Below are 24428 nucleotides of genomic sequence, written 5' to 3'. Positions count from 1 at the left end.
CCAGAACATGAGTTCTTTGTTTTTCCTTCTCTCCCCTGTTTGTCACTCAGTACCCACTCACTTGCTGTCTCTCTCCTCCCAAGAGGGAGCATAGTTTGCTATGCAGGTGAGTCCTTGTTCCTCCTCACTGCCGTGCCTAGCTGGCAGTCGGAGTCACCTTTGCCCTCATGTTGTATTTTCTGTTTTTAGGTCATAGCTATCCTTTGTTTCCTCACTACTATTCCACACTAACCCAATACAGTTGCTCCTAGACTTACAATGTGATTACATCCTACTAAACTCAAGGTAAAGCCAACGCAATTACAACTTTTTTCTTTTGTATCTTAGACTATTGTGAATTAGAGATCATCTCTGTGATATTTTCCTGTTTCCTAGGTTATTTAGTGGCACAATGTAAATAGGCTCAAAGTAGCCTAGCTTAGATATGCTACAGTTTAATTCCATTTTGTATCTGTTGAGTTCTTAGCACAGTTGCCAAGCTCTTTGTTAAGTATATATATTCTCCTCTTATAAAAACAACCTATGAAATGCAGGCATTAGAATTCCCACTTTGTGATGGAAGACTTTAGGACCAAGAGATGGTCATTCCAGAGTGAAAAAAGGAGCTTTGCAGTCAGCAGCAGTCAGATGTATAAAGCCTCTCACTGTAGCAGCCCAGGTATACTCAGGTTTGCAGAAGTGGCAAACAGCTGCCCAGCTCAGTGGCTTAACACAGCCCCAGCTTATTCCCTGGTCTTTGCTGCACACTCTGGATTGTCGTGGTGCTGTCCTATTGTAGTTACACAGGAACAAGGGATCGTGGACTTTTGGTATGTGACATTAATTGGCCACACTCACGTTGGCATATGTCATTTAAAATTAATGTGGTGGTGGGGTGTGATCCCATCTGGTAGCAGAGAAAAACCAAAGTATTTGAGGACAGCTATGAGGATTTCCTGGGACTACCTTTATTACTAATTTCCTGAGTTACATAGTTTCCCCCCCTGGAATCTTTTCTGGCAGTATAGGAACTATAGTCACAACAGCTCTCTGTTCTAAGCAGTGGCCTGTGTTACTACTGCCATTAACCAGTAGCAGGGGAGTTTTGCTTTCTGTGCTAGTTTTAAAGACCAGTAAAACAAGGAAAGAAGCTTGTGAGCACCGTTGTAATCCATCTGCAGTTCTCGTAGCTCTGCTGTCCTGGGTGTTTATTTGTTCCCATGCACAGAACCCCTCCCAGCATGTCATGGACACTGCAGAGAACCACGTGGATGAGGCTCTGCAGTCTTGATGCTCAGAAAAGCAGGCAAGGCTGGTTCCAGAGGATAGTGAAAGTGCTGTGAAGCAGCGAGTCCCTGTGAGGAGGAGTGGCAGGGAGGGCTAGAGGAAGTGCTCTGTGTTACACAGCCACTGATCTCAGAACCAAGGTGGGACACAGCCAGAATCCAGGTGCACAACAATACAGGAAAGGAAGTAATGGGCAGACTGAAAGAAACACAGTGTGCAAAGGGCAGGGCCGTGCTTCATTATATTTTATTGCAAATGGGTAAAGTATAGACGTGGATTTGCTTATTTATATTTCTTCTCATGAAAAGCCAGTAAAATTTGCTTATTATGTATGAATATTCGTATATATGTTTGTTTTCTGGGTGTTTATTTATTTATTATTTTTTAATTTTGGCAAAAAGTTTCTCTACATAGCATTGGTTGTCCTAGAACTTACTATATAGACCAGACCAGTCTTGAACTCACAGAGATCCCTCTGCCTCTGCCTCCCAAGTGGTGGGATTAAAGATGTGTACCACCATACCCAGTCCTTATATTTTTAAAAATCAGAGCCATTAATCCATATTGCTTATGTGAAATAGTGAATGCAACCTTCTATAATAGCCATTTTACCAGTAGCAGCTGTCAGCTGGCAGAGAGTGTGAAGAGAGGGGCTGTGGTAGGGAAGGAGAGGCTGGTCCTGAGGCCACATGAAGCCAGGCAAAGAGGTACAAGGTCAGTTTCATGGGCCTTGTTAAAGATCGGAGGAGAGTTTGCTTGAGGGATGGGGGAGTTTGGGACAGTTCTGAGTATAGGAATGTTTGAATTGTGTTAATAAATATTAATTAAAATGATACATTCTGTTCTGTTATACTGATATTCCTGTTCTTTAAGTCTGATGACTTAAAGGTTCATTTTGCTTTAATGATTAATAAATATTTAGGATTATTAATTATGAGGTTAGCTAGATTTTCATGTGTTTGTAAGTTGGCCTTTCTATCTGTAAATAGAAAGTATTTAAAACTCTATCTTAGTTTCATACGTTTAAAAATATTTATTGTAGCCAGGCATGGTGGCGCACGCCTTTAATCCCAGCACTCGGGAGGCAGTGGCAGGTGGATCTCTGAGTTCGAGGCCAGCCTGGTCTACAAAGTGAGTTCCAGGACTGCCAGGGCTATACAGAGAAACCCTGTCTCAAAAAAAAAAAATATTGTTTGTATGTGTGTGCATGTGTCTGTATGTAGATGCCCTGGAGGCCTTGCAGCTGGAGCTACAGATGCTTCCGAGCCTCCTGCTGGGGACGCTGGCGTCCAGAGCCAGCTCCAGCCCGGTTTAGTGTTTGCTGCAAAGAGGTGTTAAATGAACATACTTGGGTTTTCTTTTCCTTTCTTTTTTAATACTATAGACACTGTGTTTATTCCAGTCGTGGTATTTTTACAGTTTGACACTGGTTCATGGTTTCTTTTCCCTCTTCATGTTTTAAGTATTTTCCCATCATTTTAGTTCTTGTTAAGATGTAGGGCTGCTGAACTCTGCCCTCTGGGCTACTGTTTTTCTGCTGTTAGGTAAACTCTTGTTGTTTGCCTTAGCTTGCCATTGTAGTTGTATGTCATTTCTGGTTTTCTCTTTTCTGAGTATCTTGTTAACATTTTACCTCAGCTGTTTATCTCTGAGCTTAAATTTTAAGTTGTTTGATATTAAATGAGACTCCTAGGCCAGTTTTTTTCTAGATTTTTTAACCCCTGAGGTGTGATTTGTGTGCCTCATGGTGTACCCATTTGACACACATCTGCACTCAAGGAGATATGGCCATTTGCTGGCTGTGGGACATTGCAATGTCCCAGGCTTCCCTTGCTGATTAGTCCTTCACAAGAGGCAGCTGCTGACGAACTTGGTGTCTCTACTGTCCTGTTCTCTAGTGTCATAGCTATGCAGTCCCACGGAGTACATCCTGTGTTTATCTTCCCATGACTTGGTCATCCATCCGGGTTGTTGCTGCTTAGTGGCTGCATTTTCTTTGCAGAGGTTTATTTTTTTATTTTTAATTTTTTTATGTTTTAAAGACTGTCTGAGTTTGGCCCACTCCGTTCAAAGGTATGATTCTACCAGGTGGTTAACACTGTGGCGACTTCTTGATTTCATTTTCATTATCTTCTTCCTTTTTTTCTGACCCTAAAAATAGACTGTTTCAGCATATGCTAATTATGGAGCAAAGAAGTGTTTATAATTATAGATACAAATTTAAATTTTCAGATTTAAAAAGACTTCCATAAGGTACTCCTAGTTGTTATGATTTAGATCTCAATAAATATTATCTTAAGAAATTTGTATTCTAATAATGGCACCTAAATCTCCTTTTAAATCTAGTATTCTGCTAGATATATAATAATCTTTATAAACATGGGTGTGATTTTTTTTAATGAAATGATTAGATTATCTGAAAATTGAAAAAAAAACAACTTGGATTGTATTTCTTTAAATAATTGGAAGGCTTTGCTTTTTTGTGTTGTTTGGGCATGGATTATGGTAGACAAGACTTAGGGCTGTTTGACTGCCTTAGCTTTATGGTCCTTGATTCATTCCCCATGCTCAACTGTGAGCATCACTCCCTCTGTGACTGACAGGCTTGCATCCTGATAGGTAAAGGTTAGGCCGGTGGTTACAGTCATGGTAAATGGGTAAGCGAAGCCTCTGGGCTGCACCTGGGAAGTGGGAACACTGTAGATTATTGCTGCTACTTCAGCCAGCAGCAGCTACATTGTGGTTCTGCTTCCTAGTACCTTGTTGTTGACAACAACAATCTTTATTGTTACTATGTGTAGGTGTATACTGTGTGCTTGGGGAGGTATGCGTGCAACAGGTAGTTGGAGGATAACTCTGAGGAGTCTGATTTCTTTCCACTGTAGAGTCTGGGGTTTGAACTCAGGACATGTTTGCATGACAAGAGCTTTCCCTGCTGAGCTGTCTTGCTACCCTCTAATGCCTTTTGTTACATGTCATGGTGGATGTGAACTCAGACCTTTGCTTGTTCTGGTACAGTTGTGCTGCTGACAGCTTCTCCATGGCCCTTGTGTCCTGTGTGTCTACGATAGAAAAGTGATGGAAACTCAAAAGGAGTAGTCACAGTGAGTTGTTTCTCTTTATGAGTAAGCTGGGATTCAAACTGAACTTGGAAAGATGAAGAAGACACTGACTGGCTGGAAGGATGGAGGCTTAGGAGAAGCAGCAGCATGAAAACCTGCCTTGTGATAGACTCCTTGATCCAGAGGAGGAAGAACACAGAGGCTATGCCTGCTGTTGTCACCGGCCAGAGCAAGATGGCAACCTTTTTTTCCCCCCACAGAATTGTGGGATTTTTGTTTGTTTCTCTTTTTCTCTTTAAAGCACACAGTAGACCAAGCAAACTCCATCTGACAATGTGTCTGTAGACTTTGTTTGCTGCCCTTGATAAAAATAGTTTAAAATTAAAGTATCAATTTAGACCTTGTCTTCCGTGGGGCAGGATCTTGTGTGTGTGTGTGTGTCAGCCTGGGTGCTGCAGACTGGTCAGACCCGCCCTACTTCATTGGCTCATGGGACACTCACTGTGCATGTGTGGGTGTAGTAGAGATTGCCTTGCTATTTCAGGCGTTAGGGCAGTGGAGTGGATAAGAGCATCAGGTACGATAGATTGAAAAAGTTCAGTCATCTTGGTTTGTGGACACATTACTTCTGGAATTCCTTTCTGCTTTGATGACGTTATTTCATGGATTCCTCTGTCTCTGCCATGGCTCCTAATACAAGGACCTATTTCTCCCTTTGTCTGCTTCACTCTGGGATAATGGCATCTTGAGTTCTCTACTTCCCATGAACTCTTTCTGCACTTCCAGGAATCCACGTACTCTTCATCTATCCCTTTGTGTCTCAGACCTTTTGGCAGTTGAAGCTGGACCTTTGCTCATTTGTTCATAGCCCTCCCTTTTCTGTGTCTCCTAGCCTGGGGAAGACACCAGACAGAGGAGTACATGCCTTAAACCTGCTCTTGATTGACACACCGGCCAGTAAGGGCTCACTAAATTCCAGCCCCAGGAGTCTTGTAGGGAGGAAAGTGGAGACAGACTTGAGGCCTGGCTGATCCTGGGGAAGCGTAGAGGCTGCAGTACAAATACAAATCGGCACCTTTAGGTGCTGGTTCTGGTGTGAGGTATGGCTTCCTTCCTGGGCCTGACAGCGGGGAAGGGGACCTCTTTTGTGTTGTTTTCTCGTCTCTCCTGGGCCTGACTGCAGCCCTGATGAAAGATCACTGTGCTTAGGACTCTGGAACATAGCAGTACATCCTAGAACGTTCTAATTTGTTCTCTCAGATTAGCAACATCACCATGGAATCCTACATCATCCCATGTATGATGTAACATGAGTAAGTTACCTGGGCCAAGGGATAGATGCAGGGAAAAGCATATGGTTCTTCACACTTTGCAGTGAGGTCAGACCTGGAACATCACATTTTTAAGGTTTTTGGGTTTTTTTTTTTGTATGTTAGGCAGTGGGGACAGAGGTTCCTCATAGATGGCTTAATGAGCAGGAGGTTGGCAGGTGTTAACTCACCATTGTTTCCTTCCTACTCAGCACAATGCCAGCATGGAAGGATTTGTTAATGATTGAATGAAGAAGGGAGACCTGTGACCATCAGTTGGGGACAACTGGCTCTCTTTGGTTTGAGGGAGTAGAAAGTTGAGGGCATCAGATTGACAAATATTAGTCAATTAGTTAAGACTCAGTAACTCACTAACTTACCACATTAAACTTCTGGCTTGCTGATCCTCATTATAGGAAAGCAGAAAGAAAAATCTGGTGACATCTTCCATCTAGAACACAGAGGTCTCATTAACCCCAAAGCAGGGACATGCCTATCGTCAGCAGCAGCAAGGACAGACAGACACTTTAGGCCTGCGAGTCTAAGGAAGCCGTGGGTGGCTTGCTGAGCACATCCATTCTGTTTGCCTCCTTTGCCTTTCGCTGCATGCTGGTGGATCCTGCTCTCCAGGCTCGCCTCTGGCGGTTCCTGCCTTAGCTCCGGCTCTCTCTCATGTCCTCCGTTGGGAACACATTGACCTTTTTGCCTTTCTGCTCTCTGAGTTCACCAGGCTTCTTCCTAATCGTGATTTGGTTTCTACTGTTGCTGTCTGCATTCGTCACACTTGAAGCATTTTCTCTGACGTGGCCCCTGGACTTCAGTCCCCTCCCCGCTCATCTTCTACACTTGATCTGGACTCTGAGCATTGGGTACTTTTTGGATTTTGCATTTTTGACTCTTCTTACTACATAGAGGCATTGTTGGGGCAAAGGGGACGCCCAGAAGGGACTCAGAAATATAGTGATGCATTAATATTGAGTAGATAGATATTGTAGTTTCTTTTAGATTAAGACTGGAAAGAGAAACAGTTGTGATTGTTTCATGTAAGAACCAAGGCAGGTCAGTTCAAAGTATGAAAATACATCTAATATTGTCTTAAGTAAATGTACAAAAGTGTCTAGCTTAAAAGTGCTTCGGGAGACAACTTTTTTTTTTTTTTTTTTGGTTTTTTTCGAGACAGGGTTTCTCTGTGTAGCCCTGGTTGTCCTGGAACTCACTTTGTAGACCAGGCAGGCCTCGAACTCAGAAATCCGCCTGCCTCTGCCTCCCGAGTGGGGAGACAACTTTTTAAAAAACATTCTTTTGCTCCAAAGGTTTATTTCTGAATTGTTTGTTTCTAAAATTGTATTTTATTTTCTTTTCTTTCCTTTCCTTTCCTCTTCCTCCTCCTCTTCTTCTTCCTCTTCCTCTTCCTCCTCCTTCTTCTTCATCTCCTTCTTCCTTCTCCTTCTTCTTTCTTCTTTCTTCTTTCTACTTTCTTCTTCTTCTTTCTTCTTCTTTTTTTTTTTTTTTTTGGTTTTTTGAGACAGGGTTTCTCTGTGTAGCTCTGGCTGTCCTGGAACTCACTTGTAGACCAGGCTGGCCTTGAACTCAGAAATCCACCTGTCTCTGCCTCCTGAGTGCTGGGATTAAAGGCACCACTGCCTGGCTAAAACTGCATTTTCTAATAAAAAGGATTTTTGTGTAGTAAGTCTCAGTATTTATGGTTTCTGCTCCTCTAGACTTTATCAAGTTGAGATTGCAAGTATTTGGAAGGCAAGCTTGCCTCTGCATTTAACACATACAGCCTTTGTTTTTGTTTTGTTTTGTTTTTGCCTGTGCTCCCTAAATAATAAGGTATACCATGTACTGACATAGTGTTTAACCTACACTGAGCAGATTAAAGTATATAAGAAGATGTGTGCAGATCATATGCACATTTTGTGCTATTCATATAAGAAACTTTGAGCACTTTTGGACTTTGTTACTGCAGATGTGTGGTTGAGAGTAGGATAAGTTCTGATTCTGGACCAATTGGGGACAACTGTATCAGCCCTATGGATTATCTATTACAAATCCAAAACATTCTGGCATACATTGAAAACTGTATTCTGAGAGATGACCCTGCTCGTTTAAGTCTGTCTGTCTTAAGAGAGGTCGGGTGATGGTGATGGAGGTGGCTGAGCAGTTAAGAGCTGCTTTTGGGGATGGTCTGCGTTTGATTCCCAGCACACACATGGCAGCTCACAACTGTCTGTAACTCTGGTTCCAAGGCATCTGGCATCTTCTTTTGACCTCTGTTCACAAAGCACACATGAGGTGCATTTGTATACGTGTAGACAACCACACCCACACCCACACCCATACACACACACACACACACACACACCCACACACACACACACAGAGTTTGGTTTGGTTTGGTTTGGTTTGGTTTGGTTTTGGTGTTTGGAGCCAGTTTCTTCGTTTAGCCCTAGTTGTTTTGGAGCTCTGTCTGTAGGCCAGGCTGGCCTCCAGCTCATAGAGATCTGCCTACCTCTGACTCCTGAGTGCTAGGATTAAAGGTGTGTACCACCCTGCCCAGCACAAATATTTTTTTTTAAAAAATGTTACATTTGGAGGCTGGAGAGATGACTCAGTGGTTAAGAGCACTGAATGCTCTTCCAGAGGTCCTGAGTTCAATTCCCAGCAACCACATGGTGGCTCACAACCATCTGTAATGAGATCTGATGCCCTTTTCTGGTGTGTCTGAAGGTAGGTGCCGTGTACTCATATATATATATAAAGTAAATAAATCTTTAAAAACAAAACAAAACCAAAAATATAAGAGTTTGGTTCATAGCACGCATACAGGAGGAGGAGGAGGAGGAAAGAAGAAAAGAAGAAGAAGAAAGATTTTACATTAATCATTTTATAGAGAATCATATATTTATTCAATTATGTAAATGCAACAACTATTTCGACTTTCCAACAGTGGGAATGAGAGACACAGAGTGTGTCTGCTACAGTCTCACAGGGATGCACAATTCAACACATAGCTATACAAATCATTATGAAAAATTGCCTAAGAACTTTAAAAGAAAAATAGGGAGAGAGGGGGTGTTTGAATTGAGCCTGCCTTCTACTTCTCAAGCCTTTGCTTTTCTAAGAATGTGTTGAGCAGTTTGCAGCCGTGGAGATGTTCCAGCAATTAGCCAGATGGGAGGGGGAAGCCATGGCTGACAGTTTCTAGAGTGTTCTGCTGTGAGTTTAGTTGCATCTTATTTTCACTGAAGACAAGTACAGTGAACAGAAAAAAGAGCTTCTACTATAAAGACGAACCCACATTAAAATCGTGGTTGAGTCTAGTTGTGGCGTCTCATCTTCCTCGTCCCAGTACATCAGCGGCTGAGGTGGGAAAATCTTGAGTCAAGGCTATTTGCAAGACCATAAGCAAACCAAAACATAAGACACACCCTAGATAAGTGGTTGACCCACAAACAGTTCCTCTCAACCCCCCTCCCGCCCCCCAGCAGCTCTGCTGGGGTCTTCTATATTTACAGGTGTTTCAGGAGTTTTAGTAAGTCTCCAGTGAAGCCACACATTTCCTATGGAAGACCATCCGTGCCTTGGGTACCTTCTGCTGCCTTCCCATGAGTCTGGGAATTGAGGGCAGAGGCTCTCTGATGATTCCAGCTAGTCTTAATGGAAACCCACAGTGACTATGGATTTGGGCTTTAAAGTTAAACTAGTGTTCAGAGTCAGATACGCCACTTTTCTAAGCCTCAGTTTTCTAGAAGTGTGTGTGTGTGTGTGTGTGTGTGTGTGTGTGTGTGTGTGTATGTGTGTATGTGTGTATGTAGGTGTGTGTGTGTGTGTCTGTCTGTCTGTCTGTCTGTAGGGGCTACCTCTCAGGGAGGATAGGTAGGCTACAGCTGAGGAAAGGGAAGAAGGCTCTCATTGATTATTCTAAGTGGCTAGCCCTACACACACACTCATAATTCTGGCTAATATTTATTGGTATTATTCTGTTTATTGGTGCCATAGGATATTGTCAGGTCAGTACTTTTCCCCTTTTGGCAGAAAAAGCTTATTCATTTTTCCAAATATCTAGCTTCTGTATTAAAACATTTTAAAATGGGAATCGCATATATAGAAGTGAGAAATGTCTGTTAAGTTTATTGATATTTTTAGCTAATTAGAAGTACAGGAGGCTATTTGCTGGGGGCAATTTGAAACTTCTATTTTTAGAAAGTATGTTGGAGGATTTGTTGGGAAAAGGATGTAAGTCATAGCAGAGAAAGTATCTGCGCTTCTGAAGCAAGCGCACTGGTAGCTCGGCCTTGCCCCAGAGGTGATACAGCTATAGATGCCCTCTTGGGCTTTCTGACTCCAAGCCAGCCAGGGGACAGCCAACGATGATTGGAATTGTTGGAATTGAAATATATATATACATATAAATATTGAAACTCAGGCGGTTTTGAGTTTGGGTGGCTTGTTTTTCTTTGTTTGTTTGCTTTGGTTTGTCGCCTAACATTTGTTGCTGTTTTTGAGACAAGGTATTTCTGTTCTATGTTTCTGTTTGTCTGGAACTTGATATGTAGAACAGTCTGGTCTTGAACTCACAGTGATACTCCTGCCTCTTGTCACCCAGTGCTGGGATTAAAGGCGTGCTCCACCAAGCCTGGTACACATGCCTTTAATCCCAGCACTTGAAGAGACAGGTGGATCTCTGAGTTTGGGCCCAATTTGGTATACATAGTGAATTCCAGGATACTCTGGGCTATACGGAGAAACCCTTGTCTTGAAAAACAATCAAAAATTAAAAATGCTTCATTGCTGTAAGAAAATTAGTCTTTAGTTTTCAGTCTGATTTGGAAATGATTCTAAAAGCTACATCCTGGTTTTCCTTGTTGATACCAGTATCCTTATTCCTTACATAAACATTTAATACTAATCTTATTTAAGACTCTGATGAATTCCAGCTAAGTTTTGAGGCATAATTCTGTATTTCTGTCAACTCTGAGATATTGTGATCTTTGCTGTTCAGTGGCCTGATACACAACGGTCAGCTATTGCTCCTTGGAAAGTCCCACTTGAAGTGAGGGCTAACAGTGAGCTGTCACTCTCTATAGAATGTCCAACCTACTCAGGTTGCTGGAGGGATACAGGAGGGAGGCAGCATCTGATGGGTCAAATGGCCTTCATGGAGTGTGGCAAAATTATCCTTTTAGGGTTGTAGTGTATTGCTGGTAGCCTTTGATTTAGTAACAGGTGGAAGCTGTGTTCTGCTGCCCAGTTCTGTGGGAGCACTGTTAGAGAGCAGTGCAGTGTTGGGGACTTACATATTTTGAAAGTGGATACAGGTGGCTGGAACAGACCAGACCCTGGTTCGAAGGTTGCTAGTGTTTCACTACTAGGCTCAGCAAGTGATACAGCAGCTCCAGACCTGTCCCCTTCTGCTTTGTGCACTCCAGGTTCAGTAGAGCAATGCAAAGCAAAATAAAAAACACTGCTGGTTTTCTTCCTTTTGCTATGACCCTTCTGCTGTTTGCCTTGCAGAACACTGAGTCTGTGGCAGTCACTGAGACTCTGGCTGAGGTACCTGAACACGTGCTTCGAGGACTTCCAGAGGAAGTAAGACTTTTACCATCTGCGGTCGACAAGACTCGGATTGGTGAGTACTCTTGTTGTAGGAGTCAGGTAGCAAAGAGTAGACTGCTTTCTGGGGGAGCAAGGATCATGCTAGATAGGCATTATGCCAAAAAAAGGGAAAGCTTGACCCTCACTTAAAAGATTAAGTGGTGTGTGTGCACTTTCTACATAAGAATCCAGGGTAGACATGGGTTATAGAAAGGAAACCAGCTTCCTCTTGCATATTCGATCCTAGGTTCTGTGTTCCAGTGTGCCCTCCTCTGCATCTCCGCGGGCCTCATCCTACACAGTGGGAGGTTTCCTCTGATTTCACTGAGCCTTGAGACACATTTATCTCCTTACTTTTCAGTTGACTTTACATCTGTTTCTGTTACTGACAGTCTGCCTTACCCATTGCCCTACCATTTCCACTTAAGGACCCTTTGTGGGTATTTGAATGAATGATATAAGCTGGCTAGAATTTCTTGTTGAGTATAAAAGCTTGTTTGTATTTGATTTTTGTGTCTGTGATGTAAGATTTAGATACAACACTAAGAGTAAGTTGTAGAGCTCTTGTAAGAACACACTCCTGAATAGGTCATGCTTCTATTCTTTTGTCATTTAGATGTTCTTCTGATGAGAGCTGTAAATATGACTTGCATGTCTTCTAATTCTCACTGGAACTTTGCTTACTGAGCACTGGGGTTATTATATTGTTCTGTCTCACAGTTTAACTGGTTGTTAGTGTTTATAGATGCAATTCCTAGCTGACTTTAGGTGGGAGTGGGGTGTGTATGTCCCAGCCACACGCAGCAAGACTAGCCTCTGCCTCCTGTTCCGTACAGAATGTGTTGTTCTTGACTGCAGGGGTCCTGAGGTTCTACTGACTGCATCTTCATTGGTTTGCTGTACTTTCTGATAGGTTTTATATCAGGTAAATAGGAGATGCCATAGGTTAGCATGTATGCTGACTCTGAAACTCTGCAAGACAAGATGTCTCATGAACGATGTGTTACAAAGCTAATGAGTGGAAACTATGTCTCCACTGTAATTAGGCAAATCAACTTCAGAAGTATTTATTTATAAAACCCAAGTCCTAACCCTGATTATAAGAGAATTGTAAGAATGACTTTGTTTAGTAAGGACAGTTTGAGGTCTGTAGAGAGATAGAATGAAGAGTTTGAATGATTTATAGCTTTATTCCATTCATATTTTCTCTTATGTTAATTTTCAAGTGTTTATGATTGTACTACATATGCTCTATTTTACACATGAAAGTTAATATAAGCTTTTAAAAAGTTGTAATCAATGCAGATCCTTTACAGACTATTGAGAAGCTGCTGAGGGCGTACAGAAGGACACTCAGAATCCCCTGGAGGACTTTAGTTGATTTGATTGAACTGAATTCAGTTACTTTGCTGTTAAGCAACCTAGCTTTTTAATTGTATTGTAAAACTGAATGACATTAATGCTTTCGATATTTAAAATAACCACATTACATTATAAAAATACTGGTTTTATTTTCTAGGTGTCTGGGCCACTAAACCAATTTTAAAAGGGAAAAAGTTTGGGCCATTTGTTGGTGATAAGAAGAAGAGATCCCAGGTTAGGAATAATGTATACATGTGGGAGGTAAGAGAGTTTCAAGCACTTTCAAGAGCCCACTCCCTGTTTTCACAGGATCTGATGGGTTAAAGTTAAAACAGTAATTTCAATGTGTTCTTTAAAAGTTTTTCGTTAAAGAGAAAATGACTTTTCTGGGTAGACTGTTGTTTGCATGTCTGTGTAGTTTGAAGCTGCCCCATTGTCTTTGATGGTAAATGGCACATCTGTGTTTTGTACTTTTTGTTCAGGGCATTTTGCCTTATACCTGAGACCGTGACCTCTGTGTCATTTATAAATGACACAGATACACCATAAAACATACTCCAAAGGCTGCAAAGAATAGTCTTAGATTTGTCTCTGTATGTTAGAAAGTAGTTTCTATGTCCCTGGAATATTCGGAGGTAGACATGTATAGCACATGGCACATTTACATACAACTTTTTTTTTTTTTTTTTTATGAAAGGATTTTCTTCTACTTCACATATCTTCAACAATCCCGGAGGACAAAGCAGGGAAGTGGCAGGCAGCCTTTTATAGAAGCTTTCAGTGATGGGGAGGCAACCTTTGCTCTCTACGTTCAGGCCTGAGGAGGGCAGATGTAGTCAGAGCCACACACATCTCCTGGAAACAGTGGGACAGTTACGCATATTCTCCCAGATTGCCGGGGCGGATTCTGCTTCTACAGCAGTTCTCTGACTTAACTTTGCCGTGAAGCCTTCCATTAAAGAGTGGGGTACTGAAAACGTTTCACTAGGGTGTTGCATGGGAAGCACCTCGGGGTGGCTCCTTTACAAGTTCCGTTTTGAATGAGAAGGAGTCATATCTGTCTCATACTTGTTGACATATATAAGCCTGACAGTGAAATGTGTAGGCAGGTACCTCCCAAGAGTCTCAGGGCATCGGGAGGGGGCAGTTCTTAAGGCTATAAAGGTTATAGCTTGGTCTGACAGTTTCATCATTTTGTATTCTTTCTTAAGAGTTAGTTGTTTGTGATAGTATCTGACTGCAAACCCTGGGAGCTTTGGGAAACAAGAATTTACCTCAAGGATCAGGACTGTTTGGAAGTGAAAGAGCTTTGTAATTGTAAAAAAATGGCCTGGTCACAAAAAGTCTTCATTACTAAAGATAATACCTTTATTTTAGTATTATTAAAAATGTATTGCTTGTACGATATTGCTCTCAAATAAAGCACTTTATTAATTTAAAAAGTTTCTCAAAAGAAGCTAACAGGGAAGCTTGGCTTGGTTAGTAATCTAAGTGAGGAATGTCAGGGAATCACATGCTTATTTACAGTCTGTGGATAGTGCCGAGTAGAGCAGATGCCACCATTGCCTAAGGGGATGCAGCGGCACCTTGTAACCAGTGTAGCAGTGTGATATTGGCCATGCTGTGTAAGCCATCACTCAAGTCTTATGACAATTATCACCTGCATTCAAGTTCATGTGTAGTGTGCTCAGAATTGTGATGTGCAGCCGAGAACTCCTAGGGACTCATGTTCCTCTACACGTAGCATCCTAGTTAAGATTCTTTGCATAGATAGGCTTCAGTTTGGAACTCCTTGTGAAAATACCACTTCTTTATAGTCAGGTTCAAGTTTACATCTTGTTCTTGTGAAGACTGACTTTCCTTACAAGGAAGAAAAGTCAGAAGCTCACTTAGGTCTCACATCTGAGAGGGCTTTTTATTTTTAAGAAGTGTTAAGATAGGATATAGGTGACATAGGTGTATATTTTTGTGTATGGCAAAGTATCAGGAATAATAACAGTAATGGGCATATTTGTCATAAATAAATTGAAAAATTAACTTATTGGTCTTATCCCCAGACTTGTATCAGAAAATCTCTTCCCAATATTATAGAAAGAGTTTATCATCAGAACTGCATCTTGGTGATTGTTCTTCCATCAAAGCCCCTTAAGACCTGCTTAAAATACCTTAGCAGTGGAATCTTACGTCCCATCTCGTAGACCATTGTGTGCTCACCTAAGACAAAGTGTTCAGTTGCCTTTCTTGAGCCCTTGACTGTCTGACTCCTTAAGTTCTCCAAGGTTTCCTTTTTTTTTTTTAAAGATTTTATTCATTTATTTTATGTATATGAGTACACTGTAGCTGTATAGATAGTTGTGAGCCTTCATGTGGGAATTGAATTTCAGACCTTTGCTTGCTCCAGTCAGCCTCGCTCCCTCAGGCCCAGAAATCTGTTTATTACTTATTTAGATAAGTACTGTTGCTGTTTTCAGAAACACCAGAAGGGGCCGTCAGATCTCATTATGGGTGGTTGTGAGCCACCATGTGGTTGCTGGGATTTGAACTCGGGACCTTTGGAAGAGCAGTTAGTGCTCTTACCCACTGAGCCATCTTGCCAGGCCCCAAGGTTTCACTGAAAGCATTCACATCCCTCTTAATCCAGATGAAGATGAAGGATGCTCGGGGTGAGTGCATGGAGCGGGTGCTCTAGAGAGAGGAGAGCTTGCTTTGACCTGCTCTCAGCAGGACTGTGGGGACCTGACATGCTGGGCTGTCTGTAACACTTCTTTTGACCATCCTGGTGTGTTGAGCAGTAACAGGATTTTGAAACCATTCCCGATACAAAGTTCTCCCCTCCTTTTGAAAGGCAGAGTCTTGCTTTGTAGCCTAGGCTGACTTTGAACTGGTCTCCTTTTACTTCTATCTCCCATGTGCTAGAATTTTGAGCACGGGTTACTGTATGCCTGGAGCTGATAAAAAGCCTTTCAAGTTTTGGGCTCATGTGATTGCCAAAAACAGATTTTTTTAAAAAGAATTTTTTGAGCAAGATTTATTCTAATAACCCTTTAAGGATAAATTGCTTTATTTTGCTTTTATTGCTTTGACACAGAGCCTTGGTTGTAAATTAGCCACAAATTCAAACTCCTCCTGCCTTAGCCTCCTGAGTGCTGATAATATAGGCACATACCACTGTTCCAGCTCCTAATTAGATTTGTTTTAGAACAGTGTTAGGCTCAGAGAAAAATTGATTGGATACTTCTGTTTCAGTTTGTTTTGTTCTGCTATGATAAGGTACCAGAGCCTGTGTAACGTACAGAAGCTCATCATGAAGGCTGAGAGGTCCAAGAACAAAGAGCGCTATGTATCTGATGAGCGCTTCTTAATCTATTACAGATGAAGGCAGAGCTTGAGAGGAAAGCTATAGCCATTTATAACCTGCACCCTTCCATCCACAGAGCCAGAGCTCCTACAACCCGAACGCCCATTACACCCTGTGTCTCTACACAGCACACACATTTGGAAGCCATTTCTACCCAGTTGACCTGAATACTCAAAGGTTTTCCATCCATCAGTATCTCTGGTATTCAGTACACAACCCCTTTTTCAGTGCAGGGATTCATGACGTGTGTACCTGGTCCAGTTATAAGTCTTAAAAATTTAAACAGTGCTAGCAAGGTACCTCACTAGGTGAAGATGGTGCCACCCAACTGTATGACCTAAATTCCATCGCTGCACCCACATGATGGAAGAAGACCCCCCCTACACTGAAATTAGAAAACAAAAAAGAAAAATATATACTTCCCATAAAACTGTATGAGAGTATATAAAAAGCTCACCGAAAGGTAAAGCTCACGTAAACTCCTAGCACCCGGCATTGATGAGCATTCTTAACTCTACAGTAAGAGTTTACTAAGCTAGTGAGGAATTGCCTGGGTCAGAATCTCATGTAGTACAGGCTGTCTTTTCTCTGCCTTGTGCCTCTCCCGTCTTGCCTCTTCAACACTAGTACCCATCCCCACACCACTTGTAGGAGTGGAACATGCTTTTTCCTAACCATGTCCCAGGACTGTGTCTCTGCCTGTGTCAGGTGCTTTGTGTTTGCCTTTTGTGTGTGTGTGTGGCTGCTCATAACTCGTTTGTCTGTCTGCCATCCATATTTACCTTCTGTTGAACATTTAAATGGCTTTAATCCTTTGCTGAGTATGTATAGTTCTTCCAAGAATAAACTCACTATACATGCAATATTCTGACTTGTCTGATATTTTCTTTAAGATACATTCCTAGAAGTGTAAATGTTAAATCAAAAGTTATGTAAACTTCTGTACATTTTTGGTCGGTTTTGCCCAAAAGCACTTAGAAAGACTTATAAGACCAACAAGAGTATATTTTTATAGGCCTTTGAAACTTAATATTGCTTATCTTTTTAATAGTCTTTAAAAAAAACTATTCTTTTATGTGAATGGTTACTGACTGCTTCTATTGCATTTTGATCATCTTGGCAATAAATTCTAGAGGACAGAGGGAAGAGCTAGAACTCTTATCAATAGAAATTGATACAGAAATGATCACTGCATACTGAGAAGTTCGTAATACAGGGTTTTTTTTTTTTTCAGGAGCAAAACCCCCCTTTTTTATAAGTTAACATTGTGAATAAATGTTAGTGTGTGAGCTCGATAGCTAGTGCTGGCTGTGTCCTTGTAGTTGGATGTCATTTGGAAGCTGCCAGTTGGTTCTGCAGAGCCTGGTTTCACAGGGTGCTTGTCATGCTCGCTGCTGTTGTCCAGCTGTCAGAGTGTCTCTAGATCCAACTTGCGCACTGTGTTTTAAAGCTCCCAAACAGAGTGAGTTCCAGGACAGCCAGGGCTCTACAGAGAAATCCTGTCTTGAAACAAACAAACAAACAAACAAACACCCAAAAAAACCTAAGGAGCATCTTTATATTTTTAAACACCATGGCACATGAAGATACCATGAAATACAAATTTCAGTTAATGAGGAAAGTTTTGCTTACATGTGTGCCTGAGCAACATTTGTGTATAGTGCCTGAAGAGGCTAGGAGAGGGTCTCAGATCTCCTGGAACCGGAGTTACAGACAGTTGTGAGCAGCTGTGTGGGTGCTAGGAATTGAACCTGGGTCCTCTGGAAGAGCTTTTTAACTCCTGGGCCATATTTCCTGTCTGCCCCCCTCCCCCAAATACTTTCACATTACTCTATGGAAAGTTTACTGTGTCTTGGCAGTGTGGGGAACAAGCCAGAGGAGTGAATGTGGAGGTGTCTGGTGTTATGGTTTACCCAGTGGGGTACAGCACTATGCAGAACTTGGTACTTCAACTGTAGAATGGTTGTCATAGTAACAGCAGAGCCAAATATATGCTGTTTCAAGAGTTTTATAATAGTTGAGGGTATTGAAGTAGAGATGATTAAATAATTTCTCACAATTTAACTACTTTGACTTAGGTTAGCATCTTAGTATGGTGCATTTTTCCCCCCTTGGGAGTTTATTTACTCATCCATTTAATGTCTCTTCATTAGGCCTTTTTCTGTGTGTTTTGCAGCATTGATCTTGGCATAGCAACATGTGCTTCTAGCCTGGCTCTATCTCATGGAGGTAGTTGGTCTGGAGTCTGAGAATCATCCAGATGATAAGTTTGGATTCCTAGTAGCTCCTTGAGGACTTCAAGCTGCTATACCGGAGTCAAAATCAGACTAAGCCTCTGGGTTGCCATCAGTAATCTTCCTGTAGCAAAGATCATAGAGTGTTTTGTAATGTAGACCCTTGTGTATCGTCATCACTGTGACAGGATGCCAAAGACGGGTTATCTGAAATTTTAAAGGTTTGTTTTGGCGCACGGTTTGATGAGTAACCATCCACAATTGGGCAGTCGTGCAGGCTGGGCTTCTGGTAAGGTAACAGGGGTGTCTCCTGGCAGGAGCACATGCAGGAGCCAAAGTTCTCTATCTCAGACTGGAGCAGAAGCAGAAGGATAGATAGGGTCCTACAGTTCCTTCTGAGTGCCAATGGCCTAAGGGCCTTCCTTCTACCAGGCCCCACATCTTGAAGGTCCATTATTCCTCAGTAGCACCTGCTAGAAGACTGTGACTATACAATACATATGGCTCTTTGATTCTCATCCAGACCTTAGTACCCTCTTGCAAATCTTCACAGAAAACATAGGCCTGCATACCAGGGAAGGTTGCATGCCAAGTGGGCATGTGTACTGCATTTTGAATTTAGATTATTCTAGAACTATTTTAAAATGACTGCATTATTCACAGAATTAAAATTAAGTTGTGGGACATTTATGCTCTGCTTGAAGAAGAATTACTACCTCATCTGTTCAGTGAGAAAGAGGGAAGGAGTAGGGTTTCCTTTTTCTTTTTTTTTTTTTTTTTGGTTTTTCGAGACAGGGTTTCTCTTGTGTAGTCTTGGCTGTCCTGGAACTCACTCTGTAGACCAGGCTGGCCTTGAACTCAGAGATCCGCTTGCCTCTGCCTCCCAAGTGCTGGGATTAAAGGCATGCGCCACCACGCCCAGCGGAGTAGGGTTTCCTCAACCCTAACCTGAAGGTATCAGGAGTTGGGGAGAAAGGTCTGTCCTTTTGTTCAGTGCTTCTGGAGGTGACATGGGTCAGCCGCTGAACAAACACTTTACTATGAGTTACACCCTAACCATCAGAAGAAGGATTTAGGAGTGTTCGTAAGGGCTCCCCTTCCCTGCTCTCTGCCTGCTTATCTGTTTCATTTTGGTGTAAGGAATAAATGAGAGGATCAAGTTTGAGTCTTGGCTGTGATTTTCAGTGGCTTGTTTATTCTCCTAAATTGCCCATCTGCTATGCTTCCTCATTTTCAAAAGGGACTAATAGCATTTCATAGGGTCTGGAGGGGTTAACTTTTTAATTTTAATTTTTTAAAGACATGGTCTATGTAGCTCTGGCTGGTCTGGAACATATTATGTAGCCCAGGCTGGCTTTCAATTCACAGAGATCTGCCTGCCTCCACCTCCCAAATGCTGAGTGCTGGTATTAAAGGTGTGCACCACCAAGCCCAGCTGTTTTTTGTTGCTGTCATTGCTGCTGCTGCTGCTGTTTTTGTTTTTGTTTTTTATTTTGTTGTTGTTTTAAAGTGTAGAGCAACAGGAAAACCATGTTGTGGTTTCCCTGGGCATCCAGCAGACATCATGTAGATGTAGACCTTCAGGATAGCACTGCCTTTTCCCCCACCCCACCTCAGTGTAATGGTATTCCAGTGGAGGAAAGGCAGAAAGTTAACATAAGCAAAAGAAAAAAATGACTGAATTATTTCATTTTCTCAGAGAAAACTGTTATTTAGTTTTAAATTATTTTCTCTTCATATATTCTTCTATATTCTTACATTTTAGGTAAAAATAAATAGATCATTTTTATCAATGAGTGGTTTTACATAGTCAGCATTGTGTGATTTCGTGTGTGTATGGATGGGCACACTACAGAGTGAGATCCTTTCTCAGAAAACAAAACAGAAACTGAAACATGCCCCCCAAATGCAAACACATCTCTCTTAAATCCCCTGACATATTCATCTTCTATGGGACTTTTTTCTTTATATACATCATTGTGCCTTAGAAGATTCCTCACTTTCCATTGAGTTACAATGAAATATGCATAAATAAAGAGTTTACTCAACTGGAACATTGTTATTTTTGCAACGATTTGTTTTGACTTAAGAGCCAGGAAGTTCTAGCAGATGTTGTTACAGCAGACGTGTAGTCAAGGTGCCACCTTTGCCTTCTATTCCGTGGGTTTCCTGGCTTCCTACTGCTCTCTCTGTAGTCCCATTGATACCTGTCAGCACTGCTACTGTGTGGGGGGTGATCCAGTGAGACCCTGGTGTCTGCCAATATACATTAAAATTAAAAGAAAGAAAAAGACTATCTCTGAGGCCAGGGGCAAAGTAATACTAATACCTGTGTGAGTCAGTGAGCTAACCAGAGGCTTGATTACAACCTTCATGTGTCTGTCCTTCACTCCACTTTCAGCAAACGGGACAATCAGAGCTCTTAAACACTGGAAAGCAGCTTTTGTCATTTTGTGTACTATGTTTAACATTGAAGTTTGCAATGGCTTCAAACATACCATTTGAGGGGGTCCTTTGATTTGGAGAGAGAGGGAGGGGGAGAGAGGGAGAGAGACAGACTCGGTGTGTGTGTGTCTGTGTCTGTCTGTCTGTCTGTCTGTCTACTCCTGTAAGAGCTGAGGGAGGCTTGGTTGCTGGTGGGAAGAGAAGAAACCTCAGGGACCCAGACTTGCTCAGGAAGTCAGCATCCTAGCCATCAGCTGAGAGCAGGACCTTTGTTCTAAGGGAAAGTCACCTAATGACAGTGATGAAGGTGGTGGGAGAGAAAAGAAGGAGTAAATGGTAGGAGTCAAGGTGTGTGTGTGTGTGTGTGTGTGTGTGTGTGTGTGTGTGTGTGTGTGTGTGTGTGTGTGTGTGTGTGTGAGAGAGAGAGTCCTTTCTTCCTAAAAAGAATGCCTATTTGTAGTTCTGGTTCAATTTACTTAGGTGTTTTGCAGTCTGGTTTTGGGGTATAAACGTATCTGTATGCACATATTTTAAAATGACTGCATTATTCATAGAATTAAAATTAAGTTGTGGGACATTTATGCTCTGCTTGAAGAAGAATTACTGCCTCATCCGTTCAGTGAGAAAGAGGGAGTAAACTTCAGACTACTTGCAGAGTTCATGTTCTTTCAAATGAAGGCATGACCAGCTATGAGTTTGTTGGCAGCATCTCAGAGGAGGAGTTGAACAAGCATGAATGTTCCCGTGTCCTGGCTTTTCTGGTTTTGTTTTTGTTCTTTTGTTTTTTTCTGCATCCTAGAACTTTGCAAAGATGTTTGCTGAACCTTAGTTCTAACACATATGCTGGATGGAGTAGGTGTTAAGGGACAGTGAAGTTTAGAAAACAGTTATCACCTACATGATTGATTCACGTGTGTCCATTTTCTGACATCTCTGTAAATCATGCCAGAAAGAGACCACTGAACTGTGTCCTCAGCAGTACAGACCTGGATTGGACCAATAGAGTATCTTAGAAGGCATGTTGTTAAGTCACACTTGAGAGAATGTAGTGGTTACTTATTTCCATGCCCAGGGAACATTTGTAGATCAAGCAAGTGGCCTTCAGTCCCTCATATGGTGGCGGGAGGTGGGAGGGGAAACCAAGCCTAAAGAAAGACTAAGATTTGACAGCTTCTGTTTTCTGCTTGTATTTTTCTATATTGCTTCTATGAAGTGCTTTTTAGAGTGCTTTTATATAGTGAGAAAAGCTGTTTGGAAAGTTGAAGATGAAACTGTTTTTAGGCATTCCTATCTTAATACACGCTTGTTCTTCTCCATCCCTAGGTGTACTACCCAAATTTGGGGTGGATGTGCATTGATGCCACTGATCCGGAGAAGGGCAACTGGCTCCGCTATGTGAACTGGGCTTGCTCAGGAGAAGAACAGAATTTATTTCCACTGGAAATCAACAGAGCCATTTACTATAAAACCTTAAAGGTAACAGTGTTAGTGTTAGTCTACTCCTAGCTACTTTGCATGCATTCTCTAAATGCAGTCTAATTGTAACTGAAAAGAACAACTTCCCAGACCTAGAATGGATTGTGTTTGAAGTGGTTCATCCACACACCTAAAACTCTATGTTAAACACATGGTTCATGAGGCCTTGCATATATTGGAGAACTAGAGCAAGAAGACTGTGTTGAGTAATTATAGACTGCATCTTTCTTCATACTATTGATTATCTGTGGCATCTGCTCCCCTCCTCTTCCTCTGACACAGATGCACTGGGAACTGACTGGCAGGTTTAGCCCACTGTGCGTCGCTGTTACGTGGTACCATGGTAGTGCCTGTAACAGAAAGCGCACTCGCAGTGTTTAGAGTGCGTGAAGCCTTGGATTAGCTTTTCCTTTCCTTTGATTATATTCAGGATAGAATTTGGGATTTAGTTCTTCCTGTCAAAATATTTCTTGGGAAAATTGATTGCAGAGGTGAAGAGGACCATACTCAGAGCTGGTGATGAAGGTACCCAGTGCATTTGGGACCTTACTACTAGGATGCTTTTCATATTAGCATGTTTCTGTGGCGAGCAAGATTCTGGCTCCCTCTTTGGTTTTCACTGGTCATGTTTCTGTAGCAGATAGATCTACATTCCATGTATGGAATGTTCTAGAATGGAATCTTGGGGCTGGAAAGATAGATGATGGTAGCCTCTTTTGGAATAGATACCTCTGTCCAAATTGCTGTGACAAACAAATAGTTCTTCATTCACTTGGTTCCTCTATCTATGTTACAAGTCAAGGACAAGTCTATAGATTTTTTTTTCTTTCTTTCTTTTTTTTTTTTTTTTAAATCTTCACAGAGTTGAGAACTCTTGAGCATTTCGGGCAGTGTCCTGAGTTCATGGTGTGTGTAGTAGCATAAGGCCTTCTGCAAGTTGAGTTAGTGTGTAGCTGTTAAATGTTCTTCAATTGTATTTTCCTAACTTTGCCGCTGTGACATGTTTATACCTAAACCTGGCTTCTAGGTTTTGCAGAATTTGGATTTTTTCCCCCCATGTTCATACTTAGGCAGCCCAAAACTTGTTTTCCATTTCTTTCTGCTGAATTGTAGCTATAGGCTGTTCTAATAGACCTGCTGCCTGGTTTCAAAGAGCACTAAGGATTCATTTTGTTTATCACATACATCTCAAGCAGGAGATACAACTGGTTCTGTTGGCAAGGTTGAATCCTTGTAGAGACAACGTGGCTGTGAGATAGGCAGTGTAAACTAGGGATGGAGACAGCTGTGTAAAGTAAGCTAAGGATGGAGATAGCTGTATAGGTAAAGCGTTCCTTATTTGCACTGCTTAGTATCAAAGTGTTTTGGATTTTAAACATCTGCATACACTTAGTTTTTTAGGATGGGACCCACCTGAAAATACAGAATTGACTTATATCTCAGATACATCTGAGACAAGTGGACATACTGGAACTTTATGCAGGGGCTCTATTGTCCTGGTTTTGATTGTGGGGGTTATATCACCACATATAACTTTGAAATTTTGGAGCATTTCCGGCTTCAGAGTTTTGTACTGGGAGTAGATATTTAACATAAAAAAATTAATTCATATAGTTGCAGACAGTATGCTGTGGTCAGTGTAGGGTGTTAATAACTATTCCACGTGTGGGCTAATGAGCTGTACTGGTAGAGCATAGCTGATCTTTGTGCACCTGAAGGCCTGACCTTTGGCAGTTGTTCCGGTATGTTTGAGACCTTTTGGATCCCTCAGCTGTGCTCTGCTGCTGTGTTCTCCAGGATTCAGCATTCCTGAGGCAGGCTTTGTAAATGAATTACAAGGAATGGCTCTGAACTCTTCTTTGGTTTATTGCAAGAGATCTTGAAAATGCTAAGGAGTACAAAATAAAAATACCTCTTTTCTTTCTTGTAAGAGAGTGTCTATTAGCATGCAGCTCCATAGCATAGCACCATCTCAGTCACTGACAGCACTGAAAGCTGTTCCGGACAGAGCACACTGGGCTCCCCTCAGCATTTCCCCAGTCTACCAACACGTAAGTGGTTATCTTATTCGATTTGCAGTACACACAGGTTCTAGGTTGTGTTTTCCATTAAGACTAACTTGAGTGGACATAAGTATTCTTCTGTATGAGGAGTTTGTATTTATTTCTGCCCTCTCCATCTTTGGTGTCAAGGCTCAAACCCAGGGCTTCACCCCTATCTCTGTGAGATGTTTAACTTTTCTCTGTGTGAAGTAAAGCTATCTCTGCTGATACCCAAGAGCAATGAAAAGGAAGCCAGGAGCTAGGTACAGGAC

General features: G+C 41.8%; 1 protein-coding gene across 11 annotated transcripts in view; it reads left to right on the top strand.

Annotated features, from left to right (window-relative positions):
* Window positions 1-24428, top strand: part of Prdm2 (PR domain containing 2, with ZNF domain) — a 105379-nt gene that overhangs the window by 20620 nt on the left and 60331 nt on the right. For 7 of the 11 annotated variants that reach the window (XM_011250175.3, NM_001081355.3, XM_006538486.4 and 4 more), the window contains 3 exons: window positions 11159-11273; window positions 12759-12862; window positions 21962-22114. In XM_011250175.3, the coding sequence (XP_011248477.1) occupies window positions 11159-11273; window positions 12759-12862; window positions 21962-22114 (372 nt within the window). Of the gene's footprint in view, window positions 1-4284; window positions 4371-11158; window positions 11274-12758; window positions 12863-21961; window positions 22115-24428 lie in introns of all 11 variants that reach the window. The other 4 variants (XM_030253090.1, XM_030253092.1, XM_030253089.1 and 1 more) reach the window with 2 other exon arrangements.

Source organism: Mus musculus, chromosome 4 (assembly GCF_000001635.26).
Source record: "Mus musculus strain C57BL/6J chromosome 4, GRCm38.p6 C57BL/6J".
NCBI classification, from domain to species: Eukaryota; Metazoa; Chordata; class Mammalia; order Rodentia; family Muridae; genus Mus; species Mus musculus.
This window is presented reverse-complemented; position numbering and strand designations above follow the sequence as displayed.